This window comes from Poromitra crassiceps, assembly GCF_964638095.1.
Source record: "Poromitra crassiceps genome assembly, chromosome: 19".
Classification (NCBI taxonomy): domain Eukaryota; kingdom Metazoa; phylum Chordata; class Actinopteri; order Beryciformes; family Melamphaidae; genus Poromitra; species Poromitra crassiceps.
The window spans coordinates 6,772,898-6,800,051 of NC_139646.1; the positions used below are offsets into that span (position 1 = coordinate 6,772,898).

Below are 27,154 nucleotides of genomic sequence, written 5' to 3' on the forward strand. Positions count from 1 at the left end.
GGGCGATGAGATCACTAAAACAGGCCCTTGAGGATCAGTCGAAGCCCTGCCTGCGAGCCAAAGCGCTACATACTGCCCCTGTCTGGCTGCTGGCAGCGCTGCATCTGTGGGAGAGCTCATTCCAGGTCACCCACTCTGTGGGCGAGAAAGCTGGAGAGGGTGGAGAGTGCAAGAGAGAGGGATGGAGAGAATGTAAAAAGACAGGGTAGTGAGATAATATCTATAACTCACTAAATGCCAGGTATCACACGGTTCTGTTTCAGATGGAGAGCTTTGAATACATTTCTGTTTATTTTGGTGCCATTTATTGACCGCATGATTCATTTCCTGAGTCTATATAAAGCTATATAGCTAAAGTGCAATAGCTTTGCTACGGCAGTGTTTCAGCTGAGGAAAAAAAGAGAGAAAGTGTCGAGACCATTATGTAAAAGACACAAGTTTTTCTTTTCCCTCTGTCGGGCAGTTACATTATATGGCTCATTAGACAGAGGGTACCTATACATTAGCAACCAGCTTAACACAGTTGCCTAGAAATATTCCTAGTGAAGGAATGTTTCTATTGGATTTCCATTGTGTTTGCCTTTCCTTCAAGGTCCTGCTGAAGACTTCCTCCAGAGAGTGTCAGTATCAATGCAGACTGAGCTGCCGATGTGCTGGGTTGGTGTCGCTGAAACTGAGCTAGACTGCTAGCTGTCAGCATTAAGGACTCCATGCAACTGCATGAAGTTAAAGAGAGAGAGAAAAACCATAGAGCCCACAGCACCGCTAAAAAGTGATTTGATGGAAAACACGTGACGGTAAATGGCCTGCATTTATATAGCGCTTTTATCCAAAGCGCTTTACATTCACCCATTCACACACACCGATGGCGGCAGATTACCACACGCAGGGTGCTGGCACACCAACGGGAGCAATTTGGGGTTCAGTGTCTTGCCCAAGGCCACTTCGACATGCAGACTGGAGGAGGCGGGAATCGAACCACCGACCTCTTTTATCCAAGGCGATTAGTGGACGACCTGCTCTACCTCCTGAGCTACAGCCCCCCCCCCCCCGACACACATAACCTTTATTAAAGGCTTTAACCTTTTTTTGTATGTTACAATTGTCAGTTCTTATTTTCTTGAACTGGATTTCACCCAACAACCACCTAGCACCTAAATCAGAGTGCTTCTAAAAACTCTGATTATATAAGTGGCATGAGTGGTGGTGGTGCGCTGGCTCCAGTAGGCCTACATGTGTTGTGTAGGTGCATGTGCTCACCGGGGCTAGTCAGTGCGGGTCCGCTTGATCGCTCGTGTGTTTGTGAATGAGTGCCTGGCATCCTTTTTGCAGTTAGCATGGCCAGTTGTTTATGAATGGGGGGTCTAGAGTAGCCGAGCGAGGCATAGACTTTATGTAACTGGGTTGTGCCTCTCTGCCATAACAAAAGTGGTGACACTGAAAAGTCAGTTACCATGGATACAAAAATTGCCCACATCATATCTTTTTTTTTGTCAGAGGCCTTGTGTAATCGTTTTCTCTTCCCTGCAATTTTATTTATTTATTATTTATCTATCAGTTTTGTTTGTTTGCCTGCCTACTGGTCTCATAGTGGGAGTTGCTTTAATTGGACCCTTTTTTTCCCATTTTCCACTGTGATTCTGACAGATATCGGAGAGCTGGGCTTTGACTATAGCCAAACGGCATTAGCGGAATAAGCGGTTGTCCCTGAATAACGAGACATGTTGATGTACTACACAGTGCTAATGAGTCTCCCTGGTTTTACAAATCATTTATAATCACAGGCTTATTTGGGATAATTTATTAGCGACCGTCTTGTGAAATGTAATCAGACAGCATGAAGGAAGAGGAAGAGGCAACTGGAAGTGAAGCGGTGAGGAGCTGGGAGACGGCTTTGAAGCTGAGCCGAGCGGGGGGAGACGTGCTGAGACGAGCGGGGGGAGACGTGCTGTGTAAGCGACTGTCCGGCGTCCTCGTTGCTGAAGCACCGCACGCCTCAGTAACTTCTGTTGAATGTGCTATTGGCCCTATGAATGATGCATGGTGACTTAGCCCAGCGGTTATAAATCAGTCATTATAACAGGGACGCATGTTCTCACGATCGCAAAACACCGCCGGCTCCTCCCCTGCCGTCTACCCAATAACTGTCTCAGACACCCAGCACAGAGTTCACGTACTGTAGCCGATATACGCTACATCACAATGTCTTGTAGTTGAGGTCTTGTTCTGGTGTGTGTGCAATGCGAGCGTGCAGGCAAACGCATACGAAATGAGTGCGTGCTTGTGTGTGTGTGTGTGTGCAGGGGCGGACTGGGATTCTAATTCAGGCCGGGCATTAGATACCAAGCAGGCCAGGCCGATACGGGCCGACGTGCCTTTTTGGGCCGTTTGAAGCCCAATTTGGGCCGTTTGAAGCCCAATTTGGGCCGTTTGAAGCCAGATTTGGGCCGAGTCCAATTTTACAATGAGATGCACCCACTTTAACCCTGAATAAAGTAATAAAACCACTAGTAAACCAGTAGGCGTGCCTGGCCTGCTGTTCAGTGTGTGGCCTGACTGGGGGCACCAATTTCTTTTTTTTTTTTTTTGCAGGCCAGGCCACCGGGCATTTGCCCGACGTGCCCGATTATACAGTCCGCGCCTGTGTGTGTGTGTGTGTGTGTGTGTGTGTGTGTGTGTGTGTGTGTGTGTGTGTGAAAGAGAGGGAGAGAGAAATTTTCTCAAGGTGCAAAACCTTGAAAAAGGTTGCGTCCCCAAAAATGACTAGACCGGAGGTCTGCAGGCACAGTGGCGCGCACGCATCCCTTTGAATGAGATTTTATTAAAAGAAAGGCTTTGTATAAGGCTTATTTGTGGAAGCTTGGAAGAATGTATGATTTTATATTCTTGGTAACAGCTTAACTGTTTAAATATAGCCCAGAATAAGAAGAGCTTACACAGATAGGACTAACGTGGACACTTTTTTTGGTCAGTAAACGAATCAAGTGGACTACTAACGTTAAATAGGAAACCAAAGATGAAAGAAGCCATTAATGGCATCCAACAAAATCCTCTGCGGTTCCCAAGGGCCAAGGTGGTGAGCATGGGCCAGGTTTGCCCCCAACAAACTGTATCTAACGGGCGAAGAACACACAGTGAGTGGGTTGGAGTAAGAGGGGGTCTAAGAGAATATGAAAGATTTTTTTTTCCTGAAAAGAAAAGTAGACCGTCAGCCACTCCACTTCATCGTGTCTCTTTTATGTCCGTGTTATGCAATCGTCTGTTCCTTTATTCCAAGCCTTCGAGGCTCAGGCTCTGATGGAGGAGGAGGAGGAGAAGAGAGGACCTCAACAGGTGGAGATCTTTATTGGCCAGGATGGGAAGACGAGGGTGGCGAGGTGGAAGTGTTCCTTAATAATAAACCTTTCGGCTTGCTCACACGCAGCCTTAGAGCCCCCCGGCTTTATGTCTGAAAGTGTAAACTCGGTTGTATCACAGTCAGACCTCCAGCCCCAGCCAGCATGACCCCAGTATCTAGCCTATACGCCATCTGTCTGCAAAGGGACTTCCGACGCAACTCTCAGAGGGGGAGGCAGCGGGAGGGAGAGCGGGAGCGGGAGAGGTTTTCAGCGTTCCCCGAAGACCCCCGTCTGTGCTGCAGTTTGGATCTGCTAATTAGGTTTAATTGAGGCTGTAATTCACTGGCGTCGCCTCTCTTTTGCCTTATCTCACCCGTGTCGCTTGAACAAACTTGGGTGCTGATGAGGAAACGTGACACATCAATGCATAGAGACAATGAACGGCCCGGTGCTGGACAGTCATTTGAAGCATCAGTGTGTGTGACTCACCGGGGGTGTGGGATGTCTGGGGACCACTAGCCTACTACCAGGCTACTGCTGCTCGCCATGGATATTGAACATTTTTATCTGTGTGCAGTGATGCTCTGAGGAGCGGAGGCGTGCCAGAACGACTTGTTTGACGCCGATACAGTCGTCACACACACACACACACACACACACACACACACACACACACACACACACCTCATGCGCTTAGATACATAGGCTACACTTGTACACTGACTGCACAAACACACTTGGTTTTGTTTTGTGTTGGGAGCAGATTATGCCATAATAAACCCTGACAATTGTGTGTGTGTGTGTGTGTGTGTGAGAGAGAGAGAGAGAGAGAGAGAGAGAGAGAGAGAGAGATGCTCTTGTGTGTTCATTTTTGGAGAGACTGAGAAAAGAGAGAGGGGAAGAGGCTGGGGCAGAGAGAGAGAGAGAGAGAGAGAATCTGAGAGAGACAGACAGAGACTTCTCAGCTGTAACGAGCTGCGAAGTTGGAGTCTGGTATCTTTTCTTTTGAGAGTCAGACATGGAGAAATTTCACAAGCGCACGGCCTCTTTTAACTCGCCCCATATTTTTTTTGATGATATTAAAGGAAGATGAAGTCACCCACCCGGGTCTCCTCCACTCCCCCAACCCCCATCCTCATCTCATTCAGGGCCATATGTGTATGTTTAATTAACTAGGCTGATGTGTAAGTACCTTCGCCAGCGAAGCGTGGGCGGGCTGCGGGGGTAAAGAGGCTCGAGATGAATATTTCTTTTTTCTCCGCCCGCCCGGGTGCTCGCGCGGTCGGCTGCAGGAATATCACCTTTTATCACGCGGCTTATATATGCCATTTATAACAACAGCGCGAGCGTTCAACTTGGTTGGTCACTTGTTTAGGGGCGGTTAGAGAGAGTGGTGCTGTGGCGGTGTGTAAAAGACAAGAGAGAAAAACGGAGAGAGAGAGTGGGGTGTGCATGTGCGTGTGTGCTGCTATATGTGTTGAGGTTGTTTGTGACGGAATCCCCCTTCAGTCTTCAAGAATCCGCGAGGAGGAGGCAGCAGCGCGCGAGCTTGCCGGAGATTCCAAACCAACGGTTTTTGGATACTAAACTGATCCCCACTTTAACGGGTTTTCATGGTGTTGGTGTTGACATCTTAACCGAGAGGAATACCTACCTGCATACCTACCTACCTACCTACCGCCCGCGGGAGAGGAGGAGGGGGGGGGTCTTTCCGAGGCAGACAGGTGGATCTATCCGTGTGGTTGTGTGCGTGCTTTTTTGGGGGGGGAGGGAGGAGGCATAATTGATGGATTATTTTGACGGAGAAGAGTCGTGTGTGAATCCTACTCCTGCCGAGGGCACCCGAATGGAGTAACAGGCTGCAATGTCATCTCCACCTGACCGCCTGGAGAGATGTGTCACGGGAATGGGGTGAGTTCATTGACGCGGCGTCTCAACTCCCCTTTTGGGGGGATATAATAACGCGGGAATTTGAGCAGACATTTTCGGGGGTCCAGACTAAATGGTCGGCTGCTTTGATGTCTGCTGTGGGTGTCGCGCGCTCGCGCACATCTCTCAAAGTGGAGCAGAGGCTTATTGGGGGGGGGGGGGGGGGGCGGGTAATGTTCGTGTCTGTCTGCCCCTTCGTTCAAGTCCCCCGTTATAGACACAACCTGCTGCATGCCCTACATAGACAAAGCCCCGGTACCGGGGAGAGGTGTGCGTGAGGGGAATAATTCGGTACAGAGCCACAGGCTGTTTTTAACGCTGCCCCTCTCTCTCTCCATCGCTCATGCTCTCTCCCACCCTTTCTCTCTCTCTCTCTTTCTCTCTCACTCACACACACACACACACACACACACGCACACGCACACAAACACAAACACAAACGCGCGCGTTCATACACGCGCACATCGAGCAAGCTGGAATTTTATGCAATTCAAATGGAGTCACGAGAGACAATGCTCAATTGATTGGTTAATTGATTCAAGCTCACGCTAGATGCACCCTTTAATATTAGGTTTACAAACAACACAGCGGGCCCAAATTCAACAAGTAGCCTATTCCCGTTTTGGGGGAAATCAAAGCTATATCCTATAGGTCTAGGGCTAGGCTAAATTAGCCTGGCTAATTGTTTTGTTTTGTTTTCAGATCAAGTTTGAACACTTTTCCTCTGGTTTGGCTGGCGCTGTGAGGAGGACCCAACATGTCAGCGGACGGCCAGGTCACCGTGGCTGTCTCTACGGGCGCTCACACCACGGCAGTCAAACTCAAGATTCGCCGCAAGGACTCGCAAGAAGAAGGCGCAAAACCAGCGCAAACCTGCAGCAGCCTGCACGCTTTGTGACACCGAAGGTAAGCAGCGCAGCGGCCACATATTACACACACGGAGCAACATCAGCAGGCAGTCAAGAGTGCCGACACTAAGCGGCGCTGTTGCATCACATTATCCCCCAAGTGCTGATGAGAGCCCGAGTAATGAATTCATATCTCAAATTACAGTTTTCAGGCTTTGAATGCAGTCACGTTGTAGAAACACATTTTCTTCCGTTTTGCCTGCTGCTTCCCGTGCCAAGTCTGACACACGAAGTGTCTTCTCCTCCTCTGAGGGACATGGACGCAATCACACATGCACTCCTCGCTCTCTCTCTCTCTCTCTCTCTCTCTCTCTCTCTCTCTCTCTCTCTCTCTCTCTCTCTCTCCCTCTCTCTCTCACACACACACACACACACACACGCACGCTGATGTTATATGGAGTAGCCTATAGGAGCCTGACATGACTAGAAATAGAAAATTCCCTTCCATCAGAATAATCATTCCTCAGCTGAAGGATGGGGGCAAAGGAGCACACTTTATTTTTTAATGATGATAATTGTGTGTGTGTGGGTGTGGGGGGGGGGGGGTGGATGGTGGATGGTACATTTAGCATCATTTAGGGCAAATTACCATCACTCTATACTCAGTATGTTGTTTCACAGAATTAGCGAGAGAGAGAGTTAAGGTGCTCAGCAGCAGTAGCCTATTTTCTGGAAGAGTGGGATGACAAGAAAAGGAGATCAACTCTTCAGGGCATAGTCGCAGTAGAGCGGGGAGCAGCGAGCGAACGACGAGTTGTTCCCATCTTCATTAATATAAGTACCTTGTGAAAAGCTTCAATGAATTCTGGGTGTGATATCACAACGCCTTTAAAATATCTCAACAGTATTTGCAGCAGGTCTATCTTTTCAAATTGTGTTCACTTGGTTTTTGTTGTTGTCACCCCCGAGAGCAGTCTCGCTCAGCTGAGCCATGCATGTTCACGTCTCAGTCTACTAACGGTCTACTGAAATAAACAGGGAAACATTCAAATTGAATATCCCAAGTTGATGTGATGCATAGAATATTTTGAGTCACAATATTGAGATGCTGTTCACTGAGCTGTTCAGGTAGCTCGGCACTCATTCCCTCAAAGCAGCATTTCTCTCTGTTGTCAGCGTCGGTACTCAGAAATGAAATTGTATTGTTTTATTCTTCTCCAGTGAAACCTGTCTCACATGCAAATGTAATCATCAATGTTATTGTGCTTAAAAAAATATGGGGGTCTTTACTCTTTAGAGATAATTGTGATGGCAGCTAGTGTGGAACCAGTGATATTTATACAAACAGTAGTTTTTTTTTAATAGGGTACATGCTAAAAAGCATATGGTTCTGCTTAGAACTATTAATAGTTTCTTGTAAAGACATATTTTTGAGGAGAGAATTCAAAGTGGCTTCTTGAAGTCGAAGGCTTCTTAATGTTCACACGGCACTATGCCATCCTGGTTTGAGTGTTTTGGCTTTTAATAGTGCCAGAGTAATTAGCCCTAAATCTCATTATGTCTACAAGTGGGGAAAGGTTCAATGAGCAGTCATGAGGACAAATGACTTAAAGTCCCCCCTCCAGTCTATTGTGTCATTAAGATATGTCTTGCTGGGTTTTGCCCTGGTCTACTGATTAGCCACAGTGTTCGCCAGTATATCTTTTTTGACAAATAACCATATTTTGGGCTCAAAGTCCTAAAAATAAGCTGTTGGTAAAAACGGGTGATGATGTAAAGACATGACGAGTGACGTATGATAGACAATATTTACAGTAAATACCCTCTGCCATTAGGTAGCTGTTAGTCCATTAGCTACGTTTGCTAACTAATTGTTCGCCAAGGCTCAAAACGCAGCTGATAATAACTGTTAAACAGTTTTGAGTCATGCTCTTTCCATAAAGCCCACCGGCTTTGATATCTGTTGATATTAGAACAATATTGTGGCTTCTAAAGTAACATTTTTGCAGAGAATGATGCGGACAGACTGTCATGGCAGTGAGTCCTTCCAGTATTTTCAGTCTGAGTGCAGACAAAGAGTTTAACAAAGAGAGAACAGACACATATAGAGAACAACGCTGCTGTCATTGTGTGCTGCAGTGGAATAATGGGTGGGAGAAGGTAACACTTCGGTTCTTATCAATTTAAATTCTTTGCCACAAATGATTAGGGGTTGTATTTGCTGTTTGTATCTTCTACTTCTTCATTTTCTACTTTTCCTTCCGTAAAACTGTGTATATCTCAGAAACCCTAAGGCCCACACTAACCAGATTTTGCACCTTGGCTAGAAAACTCCCCTACTACTCAGAAACAAAGAATTACACCAATCTACCAAACTTTGGCGATATTACAAACACCTCATTTCCTGTTTTTTAACCATCCATACCACTCGGCCAATCCCTGAAATTTGGCCCAATGACAGATATGACAGATATTCAACCCCCTCGAGGGCAATACAGTAGGTTTGAACCCCTGGTATTGCCGCTTGTGGCTATATTTATTTTTATTATTATTTTCATAGAACATCAATGGTTGTACATCTATGAAAAACTGACTGGAGGGAGTGGGGCTTTAAGGAAACTCATTATTCTGCACGAAAGATTTGACCTCCACTGCACTGTCAGTTTTCTTTTAGTGATCCAAAAGTATGGTGATTAATATTCTATACCTGTTGTGATATCAGCTCAAAAAGCAGCTAATCAGTGAATAAATACCCTTGAGTGAAAATGTGCTGTTTGATCCTTACATATAATTAGAGAGCCATAGCAAAGTTAATCACCAACATTGCCCCACTGTTGTTAAGGTAATTTCATGGTACTTGATCAGGGTATCTGCAGAGTCTTGAAAAGTATTAAAAGTTGATAAATCAATTTACAGGAAATTAACTCCCTTAAAAAGTATTAAAAATCACCGTAGAAGGAGTCTCTTGTGCGTCAGCCCCTCCTCCGCAGTGGTAGGTCGGTGCTCTCAGAACAGGACAGTATAATAAAGAAGGAAGATTCTGGCGCACTCAATTCACTGGAAAGTGGTTTTAATAAGGTGCAGTGACTAACGTTTCAACGCACAGCGTCTTCATCAGAGTCTAACATAAAAAAAATCGCCATTTGAGAGGTATTACATTTTGTAGCTATTGTGCTGATCCTGGCTGAGGCTATATAAGATCAGTGATGATGTCATCAGTGATGATGTCATCATTGATCTCATCAGTGATGATGTCATCCGTGATGATATCAGCAGTGATGTCATAGAGCAGGCGAGGCCGCGTGGCTGCGTATGGGATGCGCAGTGGGCGAGCTGCAGCGGGTGAGCCTAGGAATCGAGCGCGCGAGATTGCTAGTATATAAATTTGGCAATGTGGACTCTGTTTATCTGTCTGTTTGTTTCAAGAATTTTGTCCTGCCACAGCTATGCCGTTTTACGTGTGATCGGGCTGAAAATTTCTGGGGGTGTAAAGAGCACCCGTGTGGGGTGACCTGATGGAGCCAAATTTTTTAAATTAGGGCAGATTAATTGCCCTAAGGCTGATTGCCCTAAAGGTCTCATTATGCTTTCCGCATCAGCGAGGAACGCGAGTGTCCGCGCGGAAAAGTGACGTCAAATCAGCAGACACGCCCCTCCGCAAGGCTCCATGCGGACGGTTTTCGACCGGCCGTGCGCACGCCGAATTTTGTAACTACGGGCGGACAAAGTGGAGTTTTCAAGACTCGCGCTCAATTCCGCCTGCAGAAACCCACACAGAGTATACAAGCTCCACACGTTTCCTCGTCGGATTCCGTGTCTCTCATTTCCGTGCGGCCGGCCAAAGCGTCAAGCATAATCCAGGCATCATGACATCATCACTCATGACGTCATCAGTGATGATGTCATCAGTCTGAGGCTAAGTGATGGGATTATAAGTAGGTAGAATCGGGGAGGAACCAGATGGAGATGATGGCTTCCGCCCCTGGGCTGTGCGGGTGACCTGACGGAGCCGGATCTTTTAATTAGGTGACTGCCCTAATTGTCATCAGTGATGTCATCCCTGATGATGTCATCAGTGATGTCATAGAGCAGGCGAGGCCGCAACGCGCAGTGGTCATCAGTGATGTCATAAGAGCAAGTGAGCCCGCACAGCGGGTGAGCTGCACGGCGGGCGAGGCCGTGCAGCGGGTGAGCTTAGTTATCAAGCACGCGAGATGCCTAGTATATTGAAAAGGTCTTAAAAAATGTCTTAAAAGGGATTGAATTTAACTTCAGGATTCCGGCATATACTCTGTTGATAGGCTGTGTTGTTTTGTGTGGCTCAGTTAAATGCATCTCAGACACAAAACAACAGAGTAATAAAAACAAAGAAACAGTCCTCATTACCTTAAATCCATACCATATACCTAAAATCCTCTATGTCAGAGAGGGTTTTACATAGCCTGATATCACACTGAATTGTCAAACTCCCTTTCCATCTTCTAGTCTGAGATTACCCCCTTTTTAAGCAATTTCCATGGTGGGAACCCCCCAGGGAAATTCCATTTTCCCTAACCAATCACAAGACACCAATTTATCCACCTGAGTCTAACGTTAATTAATCCAGTTGGGAGAACCACACACAGACACACACACACACACACACACACACACACACACACACACACACACACACACACACACACACACACACACACACACACACACACACACACATACACACACACACACACACACACACATACACACACACACACACACACACACACACACACACACACACACAATCTCCCGTTTGAATAAATGCCTTCAAACAGAGTGCTGTGAACTCGGATTTCAGAGTAATTGTTACTTTTAATCGATTTAAAACAGCCTTCATAGCAGCATCTATCTCGTCGATGGTTCCTTATTATTACCCCTTGGCACACTTGACAGCATTAGTTCCGCCTGTTGCGCTGTTTATTGGCGCTGATTGGCTAATCATCAGTCCCCCTCGGTGCTGATTGGCTAATCGTTTGTTCAACCGAGGAAATCGCTGTTGCATGTCACAATGACAGACAAGAAGCAGCCAAAATTCTAATCAGTGGAGTGGGCGGATTCAAAGGTCTAGAGACCCAGGCAATGTTTTAGGTAGAACTACACACAATCCAACCAAGAGCTTTTTAAAGGGAGTATGATATTGCCTCAATATTATAAGGGGGAAGCTGAAGAACCTCCTGATTCGATATTTTGAACAAAGCTGTTCCTCTTTGCTACTATAAGAGCTAAAGAAGAATTGAGTAAGAAAGTTGTGGTGCGGCCGTGTGGTTCTGCCGAGAACAGTAACAGCTGAGCCACACGCAGCCACCAAGCCTCTGGCGTGGCCATGAGCACTCAGCTGCTGAGTGAATGGCCTCTTTGAAGACAATTAAGCTACACTGCTGCCCTGCAGGAGCATCAGATCATCCTGTTACACTGCCTGCAGTAGCATCAGATCATCCTGCTACACTGCCTGCAGTAGCATCAGATCATCCTGCTACACTGCCTGCAGTAGCATCAGATCCTGCTACACTGCCTGCAGTAGCATCAGATCCTGCTACACTGCCTGCAGTAGCATCAGATCATCCTGCTACACTGCCTGCAGTAGCATCAGATCCTGCTACACTGCCTGCAGTAGCATCAGATCATCCTGCTACACTGCCTGCAGTAGCATCAGATCATCCTGCTACACTGCCTGCAGTAGCATCAGATCCTGCTACACTGCCTGCAGTAGCATCAGATCATCCTGCTACACTGCCTGCAGTAGCATCAGATCCTGCTACACTGCCTGCAGTAGCATCAGATCATCCTGCTACACTGCCTGCAGTAGCATCAGATCCTGCTACACTGCCTGCAGTAGCATCAGATCATCCTGCTACACTGCCTGCAGTAGCATCAGATCCTGCTACACTGCCTGCAGGAGCATCAGATCATCCTGCTACGCTGCCTGCAGTAGCATCAGATCATCCTGCTACACTGCCTGCAGTAGCATCAGATCATCCTGCTACACTGCCTGCAGTAGCATCAGATCATCCTGCTACACTGCCTGCAGTAGCATCAGATCATCCTGCTACACTGCCTGCAGTAGCATCAGATCATCCTGCTACACTTCCTGCAGTAGCATCAGATCCTGCTACACTGCCTGCAGGAGCATCAGATCATCCTGCTACACTGCCTGCAGTAGCATCAGATCATCCTGCTACACCGCCTGCAGTAGCATCAGATCATCCTGCTACACTGCCTGCAGTAGCATCAGATCATCCTGCTACACTGCCTGCAGTAGCATCAGATCATCCTGCTACACTGCCTGCAGTAGCATCAGATCGTCCTGCTACACTGCCTGCAGGAGCATCAGATCATCCTGCTACACTGCCTGCAGTAGCATCAGATCGTCCTGCTACACTGCCTGCAGGAGCATCAGATCCTGCTACACTGCCTGCCAGTTGTCAAAAACTTTCAGATAGGATTTCAGTAATTTGATTGGACAAAACTTCAAAATTGTGTTTTTCAAAACTGATAAAAACAGATTCTGGTTATTCTGGTTGGGATTTGGACTTGATTTAATCAAATCCTATCCTACCTTTAATCAATCTTAATGGGGTTAAGGTTACAAAATGTATCTATGTTTTTCAAAACTCAAAGGCAGAGATTAGGAGAATGTTTATGCCTAAATCAAGATAATCTTGATCCCTCTGAAAGGTGGGACAGATTTATAGAAACAAAGGGCACAATTAAATATATAGCCAAGAAATTATAGCCTTTAGAGGATGTGGGCTTGTGGAGGATTACAGCTTTAATAAGCATTTAATTGTTTTGCTTCATTAAATGAACAAAACCTTTAAAGTCTTACACCACCTGCCACTATAGCATCAGAATGGACCCAGCCGCACAGTCAATGAGATGTACTTGTGAACATTTATTTCAAACAGGGTGTTTGAATTAGTGAAATCAGATTGCAGAGAAATTGGAAGTTTTGTTTGGGATTATTGGATTTAAAGTAGACTTTTCACAATAGAGGGAGGACAGAGAAATGTCTAGTGACTACTGCTCATTTGCTAGTTTGCTAGCTGTTGTGTTGAGTGTTGCAAAGACGTTAGCCTGCTCTTAGCCGCATCCCCCATCTATCAGCAGCTGAATATGCTCGGGGAGTTTTTATGGGCTGGAAAGAAAAGTTTTGAAAACACAGGACACGAACCTGCGACCCTCGTCTTGTAGGCAGGGAATCTACCGCTGCATTACCCAGGCACTGTATTGTATGGTTTTGATGAAGGCATAGGTATGATTAATAAGATAATAGGCAATCTTGGTTACGTACAACTCAATTTTGCTTCACAATTATGAAAAAGACGGAGAAAGCAATTTCATTCAGAAAATCTTAGCCTTCATCCATATCAAGACTGTGGTTGTCTTATGACATGCGCTGGACTTGTGGGTTTAATAACGGGGTGGGGTGATTAGCAAGTTGCAACACACTTGAAGTTGGTTAACTCACTCCACTAATAATAATCCTTTCAGACATCTTAATACCCTTATTTTGGGGGAAAGGCAACCTGAAAGTAGATTGTCAGTAGTCCATTTGAACCCCCACACATAAACAGATGTGCTCTACTTTCCTGGCAACATGCATTTTTCAGGAGACTGGTGGATGTCTCAGGGAATGAAATGCGTTTGAATAGCATGCTTTTGAATGATGATGAAGTATGAAGGCAGGAAACGTGGGTTTGAGAGTGATAACACATTCAGCTTGCTAGGAAGCTTAGTCCTTGTTACCTTAAACACGTTGTCAGTCTCAGGGTTTTTCCTGGCTCAAAAAGAGGCTTAGATGCTGCCTATAAGCACAGCTGGTCTGGCCTTGTCATTGCTGCTCATACGCCCTTCTATTCCAATTTCATGCTTTTATAGAGAGCAGTTTTTGGCATAGACTAACATAACACTGTCCTAGCTGAAGCTTTCGTTAGCGGTTTTAAATCCAATTGTTATCTTTTTCATAACTAAAAGGACCAGAACGGGCACACAAGTTTATCAGTATTGATTCACCACTTCATTTGTTCCCAACAGGGTCTTTATACGTGGCGGAGATTTCTTACCTTGAATCAGTTTAATTACCGGTATGCTATAATAAATCAGACATATAAAAAAAAAATCTCAAAATGTTATTTATTGACCCTTTTTTTGACTTATTTGGAAAACAATAAATGCATAATACAACTTTAGCTCTCTCATTAGAGCACAAAAGATAAATAAATTACTCTGCTGATATTTCTAGATTTTCTGTATGTGGCTCAAAATTAGTAGCCTCGTAAAAACATTCTAATAATTATGTGACCCCAATAATGTGTTTCGCTCCAGCTGCTCACTCCAGCTGCTCACATCGAGTTCAGTGGGCGGGAGTACTTGCCTTGACAGACAACTCCTTCAGCTAATCAGCGTCGCCAAATCCAATCCCAATCCAATCCAAATCCAGTCGGAAGAACGGTGAAAAAATATTTTCTCCCGAGAAACTCCGCTGGTGCACACTCCTGTTCTTGTTTAGTTGTTGTTGTCGAGTCTTTCTGCAATAACTGCACTTACGCCTGTGTTTACGATACTAACATGAACGTTATCGCTCATTGCTTCGGGAGACGTCATTAATGTTTTGCCACTCACCTGGCAGGTGATTGGATGAGCTATCTGTCTATCACCAGCCCGCCCCTCGCTATCGTCATGCCTCGAAAGGTTACAAAATTAGGCAATCGGCCTAAGATTTTACTTCATGCAGGAAATCTTCAGTCTTGAGAGTCGAAGTAATGAGGAACAAATATTCAAATATATTTAAAAGGTTATCAAATAAATTACAAGAGTTACATCTCAGTAATATATATTCCTTTATCTAAACTACTGTAGGCATGCCATTAGTGAGAAACCAACTCCAGTTATCTCTAGTTTTATTCAAGGCTTATGAATAAGATGATAAGAAGTTTAACTTGCCAACAAAAAAGAGATACTCAGCAGGGTAATGACCGTTGAAGCATATCGGTTCTAAAAATGGAATAATCCATTCCTCTCTTAATTCTCTTGCATTTATTGAATGGTTTCAAACAGATGTCCTGATATTCAGTGTTGGGACTAACGCGTTATTAAGTAACGCGTTACAGTAACTAAGTTACTTTTTGCGGTAACGAGTACTGTAACGAATTACTTCATCAGTAACGTAACGTACTTACAATTATTGCGGTTTAAACAGGCTCGTTACTCGTTACTCCACGATTCTGTGCGGGACCTACAGCAGCGAGGGTAGAGAGGAAAATGCGAGTCTGACGGCGGTCTGATGAGGAAGTAGGCTAATCGTGCGGCACTTCTATACTTTCTAATGTTACTGGACCAAATTCTGATAGTGAAACGGGTCATTTTGCGCGAGCTGTGTTGTGTACGGTAAGCGGTGTTCACTTCACACCGCTCGGCGAGTCAGCAGCATGGAGCCCTCTCCTCCTCGCTTCTCTCAGGCTGTCTGTCACCAGTGTCCTGCTGCACCCAGGCAAGCACAGCACTCGTCTCTCGCTTACAGATTCCCCTCGCGTTGGAGGGTGTTCACGGTGTGTTTCACGTTGTTTGGTCATGAAATGGGGAAAAAATGCCTGCAAGTCTGCTGCCTTTTGGAGATGAACTGCTATTAAAGGCAGCCGCGACGAGCGGCTGCTTTGGGGCTCTGCTCTGTCCCTATCTGCAGGCAGTGCTGGGCTCTGCTGCTCACTGTCACTCCGCTTTTACAAACGGTAACCACAGTGTTTATGTTGTTCAGCCAGGATATTATAGACTACTGATACAGTTGTTAATTATACAGTGCCAAAAGTGTACTGGCTACTTTTTGAAGGCAATAATAAATATGCCTCAATGTTGTCTTGTCCCACACTGTGCTACAGCAACCCCAAAATAATGTGTGTGCATTAATAAGAGAATTGAGAGTTAAAAAAAAAGTAACTCAAAAGTTACTTTCCTAGTAACTAAGTTACCTGGACAGTAACGAGTAACTTAAAGTAACTGAGTTACTTTTCAGAGCAGTAACTAGTAACTGTAACTAAGTTACTAATTAAAAGTAACTTGCCCAACACTGCTGATATTAGGGAAGGGTATGCAACTACATTAACTCTTTTAACTTCCAGCAGTGCCAAACATATCCATATTGGAGGTTCATGAAAATCCCATAACTGTGGCCAAAGAACTAAGTTCTGTGGGATTATTATTGTTATTATTGTTTTTAGTACATTTGTCTGTCAGAATGGCCCCACCACATGTAGGGTCACAGCCCACTGAGAAACACAGATGCATTCTGCAGCACTTTGCCTGCAGTTTATCTTCCTCAACCATTTTGACTGTCTCTTCATGTGCGACCCTGGCATTTAAATATCTGTCATGCAACACATCACTTGGTAAAAACTGCACTGACATTTTGTATTCTGTTTGGTGCACCTTGTGGCTCTTTCCAGGGGTGTCATGCAAGCCAAGATTTGAGAGTGGGGGGCATCAAAAAACAAAAACAAAAACAAATGTATATATATATATATACAGTATATATATATATATATATATATATATATATAGCGTGCGGTGCTGTTCCAAATCGTGTCAACATGTGTCGTTGCCTGGGAAACGCAACTGTTCGCATAGCTGCGAACAGGTTAGCTAAAAGTTTAGCGTCACCAGCGAGGGCCCGCACCGTTGCGGTCGGGGTACGTTTCGAAATCCCTCCAGACCTGAAAACTAGCTTGAATGGGCATGACGCCACATGGCTCTTTCACTGAATGGCTTTATTAGACTGCTTACTCTACCTTAACCTCGCCCCCATCCCATTCCACCCGTGGCTACTTGAAAAGGGATGCATATTAGAAATAATTGTTATAACTCTCTGGATACAGCTACATTAAAATAATGCCTTGCACTGTGTGCTAAGTGTATCATTATCTCCACAAGGAATTTCATCATTCAGCTTCTGAACAGCAAATGGCTTTATTAGCTCCCCCATAGTAATATTCTAATGACATTACAACTTCCACAAATCCATGGGAAATGTTAGACTTCACTGGACAACAATATAATTTATGTAAGATGAATTACCCTCCTATATATATGCTCCCCCTAATCTTTCCCAAAACACTGGATATTTTCAATTATGGTGTAGTGTTTTCAAACTTACTTCTGGTACTACTACTACCCTTTGTTGGATTTGATTTTAGAGCATAGTGTACCACTCATTTCAAAGCAAAGCAGCCAGTGGTGTTATTTCCTATGGTTTTAAACATGGTAATTCAACCACTTCTCAAGAAACCTATTCTTGACCTCTCATCTCCTGCACCACAGGCCCATCTCCAAACTGCCCTTTTAATCCAAGATCTTAACCCAGTTACTATTGTTTGTGCATCAAAATGATATGTTAGAGAAATTCCAGTCTTGTTTTTGAACTCTGTAGAACATAGACCAGTGTTTTTCAACCTTTTTTGTGTGCCGAGGTACGTTCCCACAGCACACCACCAGCCCAAATGTTACAACATGAAATCACAGTATGTCACCGCAAGCTCACCGTTTCTTTGCTTCCTTTAGACCCCCCACTTATAGTGGGCTCTAAATCTGGGTTAGGTGACAGTCTGGAAGGACTGTGATCAAGAGGATCAAGTACATAGTCTGTATTTTTCCTCTGGAACGTTACCGGCCACATTGCCCGTCAGAAAAAAAGTCTAGCGGAATCCCTGTCCTAACCTAGCTTGTCATTTTAAAAATCAGCAACGAAAATATAATACTGTAATAATAATATCAGAGAAAGGTTACATAACGGCAGGCTTCTTACAGGACACTGAGGCCAATAAACACAGTATTTACAACTGATGGACATATGTCTGTGCTTGTTGGAAGTATGAAAACAGTAATGAAAACGATTTTACACATTTACTTCCCCCTTGGCAATATCATGCCTTTCATTTGCTGCACATCCTCTTTCTTCTTTTCTCTTGGTACCTGCAGTAGTGTTGATTGGATCTTGCCATTTGATTAGTGAATTTCTTCATTATGATTGACAGTTTTAACAGCCCTGTGCTCGCTGACTGCTCTGCTCCAAATATCCACAGATCAAGCGAAGAGAGTCGTCACTGCTCACAATATAAATGCATTTATTTTTTCTACACAGTTAATATCATTCCATTGTCGTTTTTGCCTACAAACACAGGGCCTGCATCAGAATGTAAGCCATTAATTACAATCTGCCTTTGCGGGCCAGAACAGAACAGAACAGAACAGAACAGTATTGTAGACAGGAACACATAATTACAAGATATTTATTTTAGGGTCAGAGTGACACCTCTTCTCACGATCTATGCAGCCAGTGCCGCCGCTAGGCACATGTGCATCACGTTCTCTGCGTAGGGCACCAAGTGCAGGAAGGGGCATCAATGCCAAGGCAGCAATTACACCATGGCCAAACAGCCAGTGCCGTGGATGCCCCAGAGTGTGCCCCATAATGCCCCCTTCTAAAATAATTACCCACACTGCCAGTTTGGCATGCCCGAAACAAGGCTTGTTTTGAACTGGCCGTGGTGCCCTTAAAAAGAAAGTTGTGGATTTCCTCATTTAAAACTAACTTACATGCGGCGCAGCAAATAAAGGAGATTCCTCCCACTCCCGCAAATAACATACGTAAAGATGAACAGCTAATTAGTCATTAAAGTGAGAGGGAGAAACTAGTAAGTTGAATGTTCAGTTGGTCATTTGCTGTAATGGACCGGGTAACTGAGCAGCAAATAACACTATCAGGAGTAGCCTGCATGAGGAGTTTAAGGAATGTGGTAAATGGCAGATGCAGTGAGGCGTTTACGGGACATCTGTCATTTGTAGTAACAGAAAATAACATGGGTTACACTTATGTTTATTGTGTGTTCCTGGACATGTAGGTTAACTAAGCTTGCAGTCTGAGCCATCTTGCATGTGCTGTAGCCTGTATCACACTGCAGCAGTTGATTTTTTCTATGATATTTATTTTGTTGAGGAAAAATGACTGGAAAAAGCGGGTGGGGGTGGGGGGGGGGTGGTCTGGGGTTCCATTCAGGCATTTTTCTCTTTTCACCTAAACTACTGTAACTGTAACCCCCAGCTAATGGCTAATGCTAGCACTGACCGTCCATTCGATTTTTTTGGGTCTTTCTTTTCAAATTGCCATGCTTAGAACAGGGAGACAGTGAGAAACAGGAAGGTGTGGGAGAGAGAGGGGAGGACATGATGCCGGCCAGATTCAAACCCGGGTCACTGCGGGAAGGACTGAGCCTGACATGGTACTGTATGTGGTGAGCCACTGGGGCGCCCCGTCCGCTGGATTTACTCCACTCCTGTTGGGTGGCTTACAGGAGGATTGTAGAGGCACACAGTCAGGTTGGCCTCTATCTGGTCTGCCAGAACAGGCTTAAGTTGAGGGCGGCATCCCCATCCCTGACATTGTGGTGGCTTGGTAGAATTAGCAACATGCTACAGCCTACTGACAGAAGATGAGGGAGAATGCACAGGCCAAAGAGGGGTCCTGTTGCTCCTCTGTGGGGTGGAATTCATATGACTTTGACTGTTGCACACTGGGTGCACGTTGTCTAATTAAAAAGACTTATCTAAAAATAAAGTGTGGCCCAAGCAGACAGAAAGTGTAAATGGTAAAGCAGTAGACAAATGAATTGTGAGCTGGAAAATGAATAGAAAAATACATTAGTAAATGGAATAACAAAAAGAAAAATGTAAATGCCCCCTTCAAAAACGTTTTACAAATCCATATATAAATTCAGTACGTTATTCATAATCTAATGGCCGAATAATGACATGGAATTATTAATTTACTTTTTAAATTGAATATTAATTACACCAGTTTCATGTGAATTTAGTTAATGACTTCATATTTTTTTATGTATATATTAATAATAATTAATCATTGAACTAATTAGGTTGTCACTCAGAGTCCAGAGTGTCCTCCTTGGTTCCTTCACATTACAATACATGGATTCTGACTTCAGTTAATCTGCATGCACCTTTCTTTATGCATAGGAAACCCTGCAGCACTCAATCAGTTTCCTGTTGTAAAAGAAGAGATGAGCATAGATAGAACATCTAATATGACACGTGCCAATACATCTTTTAAATGTGCTGAGATGTCCGGTGAATCCAGTGTTTTCACATGCATGGGACTGCGATCTACACATGATTGTGTGTTTTTTTATATCCGGTGGTGCGGCTGCTTATTCCTATTAAGAGCTGAGTGAGGCAGCAAGATACAGTGGAGAAACATATCCCCCAAACATCCCTGGGCACCCCAAACCAGACTGCATAGCCAACAACATCTCTGCCATGCCGCTCCAGGTTAAATGCCCCCTGTCCATCCTGGAGACTTCAGTTCCGGAGATGATGTGGGAATATAGATATCTCAATCTGTCTCTTCCTGCCTGGCACAGTTCTTAACAGCAATGAGCAACACATCAAAGCACTGTACGCAGTATATTGACGAGATGCTGATGCACAAAGATGCATAATCAAGGACAGATTCCACGTCGGAGGGTTTCCAAAAGATGGCATCAACTGTATGCGTCAGCCTCAATTATTTCAGATTTTTGTGAAGTAGGTTTTATTATGTTTTAGCCAATTAATGTCCCAACTGCATGTCGCCACTTCAAACTTCACATGCCATCATCCTGACCAAAAGCTAATTAAAGGCACAAAAAGCAATAGTACCTCAGTAGAAAGACACGAAAAAGGGAGAAGGACATGGACAATTTCCCACTATAACAATGGAAATGAGAAAGACAGAGTTTTTGAATAAAGCCGTGTGTGAGCCAAGGCACACCCAACTCCTCAGTGCACACTTCAAATACGCAACATGGCTTGGGTGCTGCACCTAAGCCTTATAATGGTAGGAGAAACCCTGGATTAACAACTGTCTCTGCTTTCCTAAATAAGATATTGTACAAGTTTGGTGCAAATTCTGATTTTGAACATGTTATTGTTATAAGTTTAAAGGGCCATTTCTTTTCCACCATTACAACAAGACTTACCAACCATCATCATCTATGACCATCTTCTTTCTTTTCTTTTTTAACGTTTCAGTTGCTTTCAATGATTCAAAGGCTTAAAATAAATCACTTCTTATTCATATTAGGGTCCAGTCTCAGGTTGTCGTCACACTGGTTTCCATGTTTTTGTACCTCTAGTGCTCTAGTGTTTGGGCTGATCTACATGTTGAACATACAGCTCATATAATCAATGCGGAAAAATACTTTCATTAATTCAACCCTTCTTTGCTATTGTTGCAAATAATCCTCTGAATTCTTTAATTGTATCCACTTCTTTAATTGTATCCACTTACCCTGCTGCTGCACCTAACAATGTCATAAATCACGTTCATGTTAATGAAGTTACACACACACACACACACACACACACACACACACACACACACACACACACACACACACACACACACACACACACACACACATGCTGCACCTAACAATGTCATTTTTCAGTCTGACTAAATCACGTTTATGTTAATGAAGTTACGCACACACAGACACACACACACACACACACACACACACACACACACACACACACACACACACACACACACACACACACACACACACACAGGTCCCCAAAGCGAATCCTCAACACACAAAATGCTATTCCCAAGTGAAATATGATGGGGCTCATCAAGCTGCTTCACCACATCTCTTCCATCTGAGAACTATCCTGCCTAAATCATAAACTCCCCCTCTTGGTTAATGCTTGTAACTTCAGCTACATGCCTTTTCACTTCTGTTGTCCTCCACAGGAGTTCTCTGTCTTTCTCCTAACAGACACACAAGTGCATGCTGTGGAACCAGGGGAAGGAACAGAGACAATGCAATTGCAAAGAGGAAAGCATGCAAAAAAAACAAAAAACAAAACATAAACTTGCCCCAAAGTGTGTCTTCACCCTCCCTGTTTTCTCTGCATTTCTGAAATTTTGATGTGGAGAAATGCTGTCGGGCTGTTAGAAGACTCTGGGCCCTATCTTCGCAAGAGTGGTAATTGAGCGTTTGCGCTACTCGTTTAACGCCGTGTGCAATGCAAATTGGGGGCGTGCACAAGCGCATGCCTGTTATAATTGTACTGGACATAGGCGTGCCACATGCCAAACTAGGTCTTTCACATTCCCGCCAAGAATTGCATCCCCACCATATTTCGGGTCTGTTTTAACTTAGAAAACAGGGAGGTCACGTCTACCCAGACAATTATATCACTTTCAAACAGTTACATACCTGTATAAATCATTGCAATATGCTCCCATGAGGTGGGGATGCGTTTAGCTGCTGCCGGGCGGGGGTGCAAAACTCGGCACAACACCTGGACACTAGTGTAGTAAGGTGGACTGCTATCTTCCCTGCCTTAAGGCACGCACAAACAGGTGCGCAAGCGCAAATAGGGGATATCGCCTGTACCAAGATAGGGCCCTGTGTCTAGGGGAGCGGGGAGCATGCAGAGGATTTTAGCAAGGGCAAGCAGGAATGCACTTGGAACTTACATCAGTGTTAAACAAAGAAAGAAACAAGGCCTTCCCTCCATCTGCTACTATTGAATGAGAACAAACATTGTCTGTGGCTGGGTATTGATACCCTCTGAGCCTTAATAACTGTGCAGCTATCTCTGGAAAATAAACACAAACACTTTCAAATCAACCTCAGTCTCCTAAACCCCGAGCAGACTAGCCTTGCATCCTGCTCTCTCTGTGATGTCTCACTTCCAGCAGTTGCTGCAGAGGTCATAAGGCTTAGACAGTTCTTGAAGTGGAGAAAAGTAAGTGCCGGTACTCCCCTTATTCACATGTTGGCGTGTGTATCGGCCGTATCAGCATTTACATTTCTAGTGAATCAAAGATACTAGAAATTTTGCATGTTTCGCCTTCGCCCACTCATTTCTAGAGTGGAGACTCTGGAGACGATGCGCCATTGTTGCACTTTTTGGGGGGCGTGGGACCAAACACATGCTGCCAACTTATGTGCTAAGATCTGAGGTGTCCTGACTGACCAGAGGAGGAGCTAGTGCAACGACCAGGACTCCTACCCCACCAGCTTCCCACCCGCAGACACGGCCAATTGTGTCTGTAGGAACGTCTGACTGACGTTTAAATATTCACATGTTAGGAAAGTTTGTCTTATCGCCCAGAGAGTTCACATGATGGTGGCAGTTTCATAAAGTAGGGAACCGGTGATTAGCCACTCCATTTTCTCTCTCTTGACCGGACATTGCACCAAACTACATTTAAAACTCTGGCAGGTTTGTACGGTAGGTTACATACCTGGTAGCAGTGTTGTAGTACTCAAATCCAGGACTCAGACTCGAGTCCAATTTTCTGGACTTGTGACTCGACTTGATTTCTTGGACTTGGACTTGAGCGCTCACGCATTCGGACTCGGAAGTTGGAGACAAGGACTCGGACTTGCTAATTGATAAAGACCGTTTTTTGTTTTGTCCAAAGTCCATGCTTGGCAGACTTCTCCGCTGTGGCGCGTGCACGTGCACACCCGAGCAATTTAGCATCAGGCTGAGCGCTGATATTCACCTCGCATGAGCGCTGCAAGATTCAACTGACTTTTCCTGTGATTATTTGACTGTTTCTCCCCTTTTTCCTGTGTGCGTCAATGTCCAACCAGTAAGTCATATGTCCTTAAAGTGTAACTAACCTCCAAAACACTTTTTTTCAGCTTTTAACCAATATATATGACTTTGGGGGTGATGTGTGAAGAATTCTGGTCAGAATTTCCACATTTGACACCAAACTGTTGCCATTTTACCATTTGTATCATTTTTCAGCAGCATATCTGGCATAAGCGCCCTCTTAGGGTCAAAGACTGCTTTTTTTTTTTTTCTCAAATGAATGGGAGATTAGGAACACATTGACGTCACAGTGTTCCCAAAGACTATGGGATTTCAAGATAATTACTCCCCTACCCCCCCTGTACCCTTTCGGCTCCTCAGAACTCCAAGCCTATTCCTATTGAAGTTTGCTCTTAAAATACTGAACCAAACGTCGTCAAAGTTGGCACATGTCTTAATTATAGTTAGTTTCCCGCTGAATGTGTCATTACTTTATTGATATCTTACCTGGATAAGCTCGAATGATGATGTTTATATTATCAGTCCGAGTTGGAAGCACTGTCTCCAGCCCAGCCAGGCGGGAGCGGGCGGGAGAGAGTCGTACTGTAACCTCATGCACTAGCACCAAGCTCCGGGCGCGCGCGCAGCAGCAGCAGCAGCAGCAGCAGCAGCAGCAGCTCTGTGCTCAGCACAGAGAGCACAGTCTGACATTTCCGCGGCTATCAGTCCGACTTCAGAAGCACTTCTCTCGGCCAGTCTGCTCTCTCATGCACCCGCGGGGGCGCGCAGCAGCAGCAGCACACAGCAGCAGTGAGAGGCGGGGGCTTTCAACAGTCTGACATTTCAGCAAACAAATCTCGTCGCAGTTTAGCGGACATGTAAAATATAACGCTATACTACGACGTGACAATGTGACAAAGCTTCTCTAAACATATCGGCTAATATAATATCATCACTGTGTACAAGCAACGCCAACTTTTATGGAAATCAAGTCAGCAGAGCAGAGCGACTGGCTCTGTCTGTGTGTGTGTGCTGCTCGGGGGGATTCGCATGGGAACAGTGTGAGGAGGAGAAGAGCTCTCCCCAAGCCCCAAAACGCAAATTAAAAACGGATTTCATTGCGCGGTTTATCTCTAGTTAGACGAGGGAATTACGTGGAGAAATCTCGCATTGTGTTACCCCAGAGCGAGAGGTTTGTCCTCACTGTGTGCTGTGTGCTGCGAGCAGCGAGGCTCTTAACGTAAGTTTAGACAAGCCACATGCAAGCCACGCACACACACATGGGACAAAATGGGACAAAAATAATTAAATTTCTAGTTCGCCACTGAATGGCCAAATTGATATAACTATCAACCATTTCAGGATTTTCTGTTTCCATACAGGCCACCAGCGTTGGCTAATTGTTGATATTTATAAAGATATCGCCCCTCTCAAATAAATTATTTTTGAGGCAGTAGGCAAACTGTAATGGCGTCGATTTCCGAAAAAAAATCTTGACTTAACACAGCCAAAGAGTCTAGTATAGACAAGAGTATATGTCATTTCTTGGTTTTTTCCATAGGTATTTTCAAATCACTGTTCTAATACATATCTAGGGGGTTAGTCCCCCTTTAAGCTAATACTGGCACTGAGAACGCACTGGCCTGCTCCAGTCTGCGCCTTTCTTGCCGTCGCAACAAAACAGTGAATTTCTCAGCTGGTTTTTAATGTAGGGGTCTCTCTCTCTCTCTCTCTCTCTCTCTCTCTCTCTCTCTCCCCCTCCCTCTCATGAATGTAACATGTCTATGATCATTCAATTCCGTAACTGTACTGTAACATTTCTCAGTCATTGCTATAATACCTATAGCCTATGTCGTTTCTAGAATAAGTCAGTAATTTCTATAATTTGTAATTGCAGTAATAACTCAGTAGGCTAATAGTAGTACTGTCATCACTACTAGTATGCCCCCTCAAAGCAGCCATGGTATTGTTACACTGCCATTATGCATCACCACAATAGCTTGATTGTTGACACATGAGGTGAGATTTGTGATCTGATGTGCGTTATTCCTATTCCCACACATTACTGTACGGTGTATGGTGACAATATGGAAACATAACTCCACTGGAATAACGTTAGACATCAGACTGGAAGGAAGAGGACGTTACACGTACAGTACAGTATCTGTAACTCTCTCTCTCTCTCTGCATGTGTGTGTGTGCCTGCTCGTCTCTCTATCTGTTTTGACACGGAGGCCCATATTTTGTGAATTTCGGCTGGGCAAGTTGGGCCGGGCGTTTCGTGCACTTAGAGGTGTGTCCAAGTCGTTATGCTATTCTCCGCAGCGCGCATTTGCTCATTTGCGCAGGCGCAGGGGTGAAATGGGCTGGATGAAGTAGTATAATTATTCACAGAGGTGGTCAGGGCGTTAGAGCCACACAACCAATCCGATTCCCCTCTCATGCCCTTTACAATAATACATTACATACTCCACTCAGGTAATGGGGACTCGACTCTGACTCTTCTTTGGTGACTCGGACTCAAGATATAGTGACTTGACAACACTGCCTGGTCGACCACCACTTTAAGGCCATGTCCACACGGAGACGGAAGCTATCTTTTTTTTTTTCGTTTCAGAAAAGTTTTCCATAAACATGGAAACGTTTCAAGAAATGTGTGTATCCACATGAAACCACTGAAACCGCTGTAGAATAACAGAGAAAGACAATCTCGTCAATAATGGCATACAACCTCTAGGGGCGCACAGTCTATAATGTGTATCTCACTGTAGCAGCAGCTTAAACCCTTGGCTTTGCGGGGAGGTTTGCCATGTCGATGAATAAAATGATGAAACCTACAGTATACAGGCAAATGCAGAGCTGTTCAGCAGGGCTGATGGTCTCCCTGTAGCCTACAATATAGAACGTTAACTATAGGTGACATTCCTGATATCATCCACTTCCATGATCTTTAGACATGTTGCAAACACATCCCAGCGTATTGGCCGCTCCTGCACATCACAGCACAGGCTAAATGATGCAACATAAATATACATTATATAAACTCATGGCATAAATGTGTTTTTATTGGAAAAAGTCGCGTCAAGTAAGCTAAAGTCTTGTTGGAGTGGACACGAGCGGATAGTGCAACCGCGTGTTCCTCAAACCTCTCACTTCCCTATTCACGTTGTATTTACGAGGGCTATATATAGGGCAAGAGAGTATGTTGGTTACACTCAGGGTTTAGATTTCATTTCATTTCATTTTGTCCAATATTAGAATATTCCAGAATTGCATGTTGTATTAAAAATAAATATAATTTCTATCTAACACGTTAAGCCTGATTTTGTTTGTGTTATTGTAAAAATGTAGCCGCCGCTAAGCCTTCTGGGAAATATCCGATGAAGGGAGGGG

The 27,154-nt window shown here is 44.6% G+C and overlaps 1 protein-coding gene across 1 annotated transcript in view; it reads left to right on the forward strand.

The window, feature by feature from the left end:
- Positions 1-5,231: 5,231 nt before the first annotated feature.
- Positions 5,232-27,154, forward strand: part of grin2ab (glutamate receptor, ionotropic, N-methyl D-aspartate 2A, b) — a gene marked incomplete at both ends in the record, with an annotated part of 100,130 nt that continues 78,207 nt past the window's right edge. Inside the window, 2 exon segments of the mRNA XM_083656182.1 lie at positions 5,232-5,249; positions 5,970-6,173. Of these exon segments, the coding sequence (XP_083512308.1) occupies positions 5,232-5,249; positions 5,970-6,173 (222 nt within the window).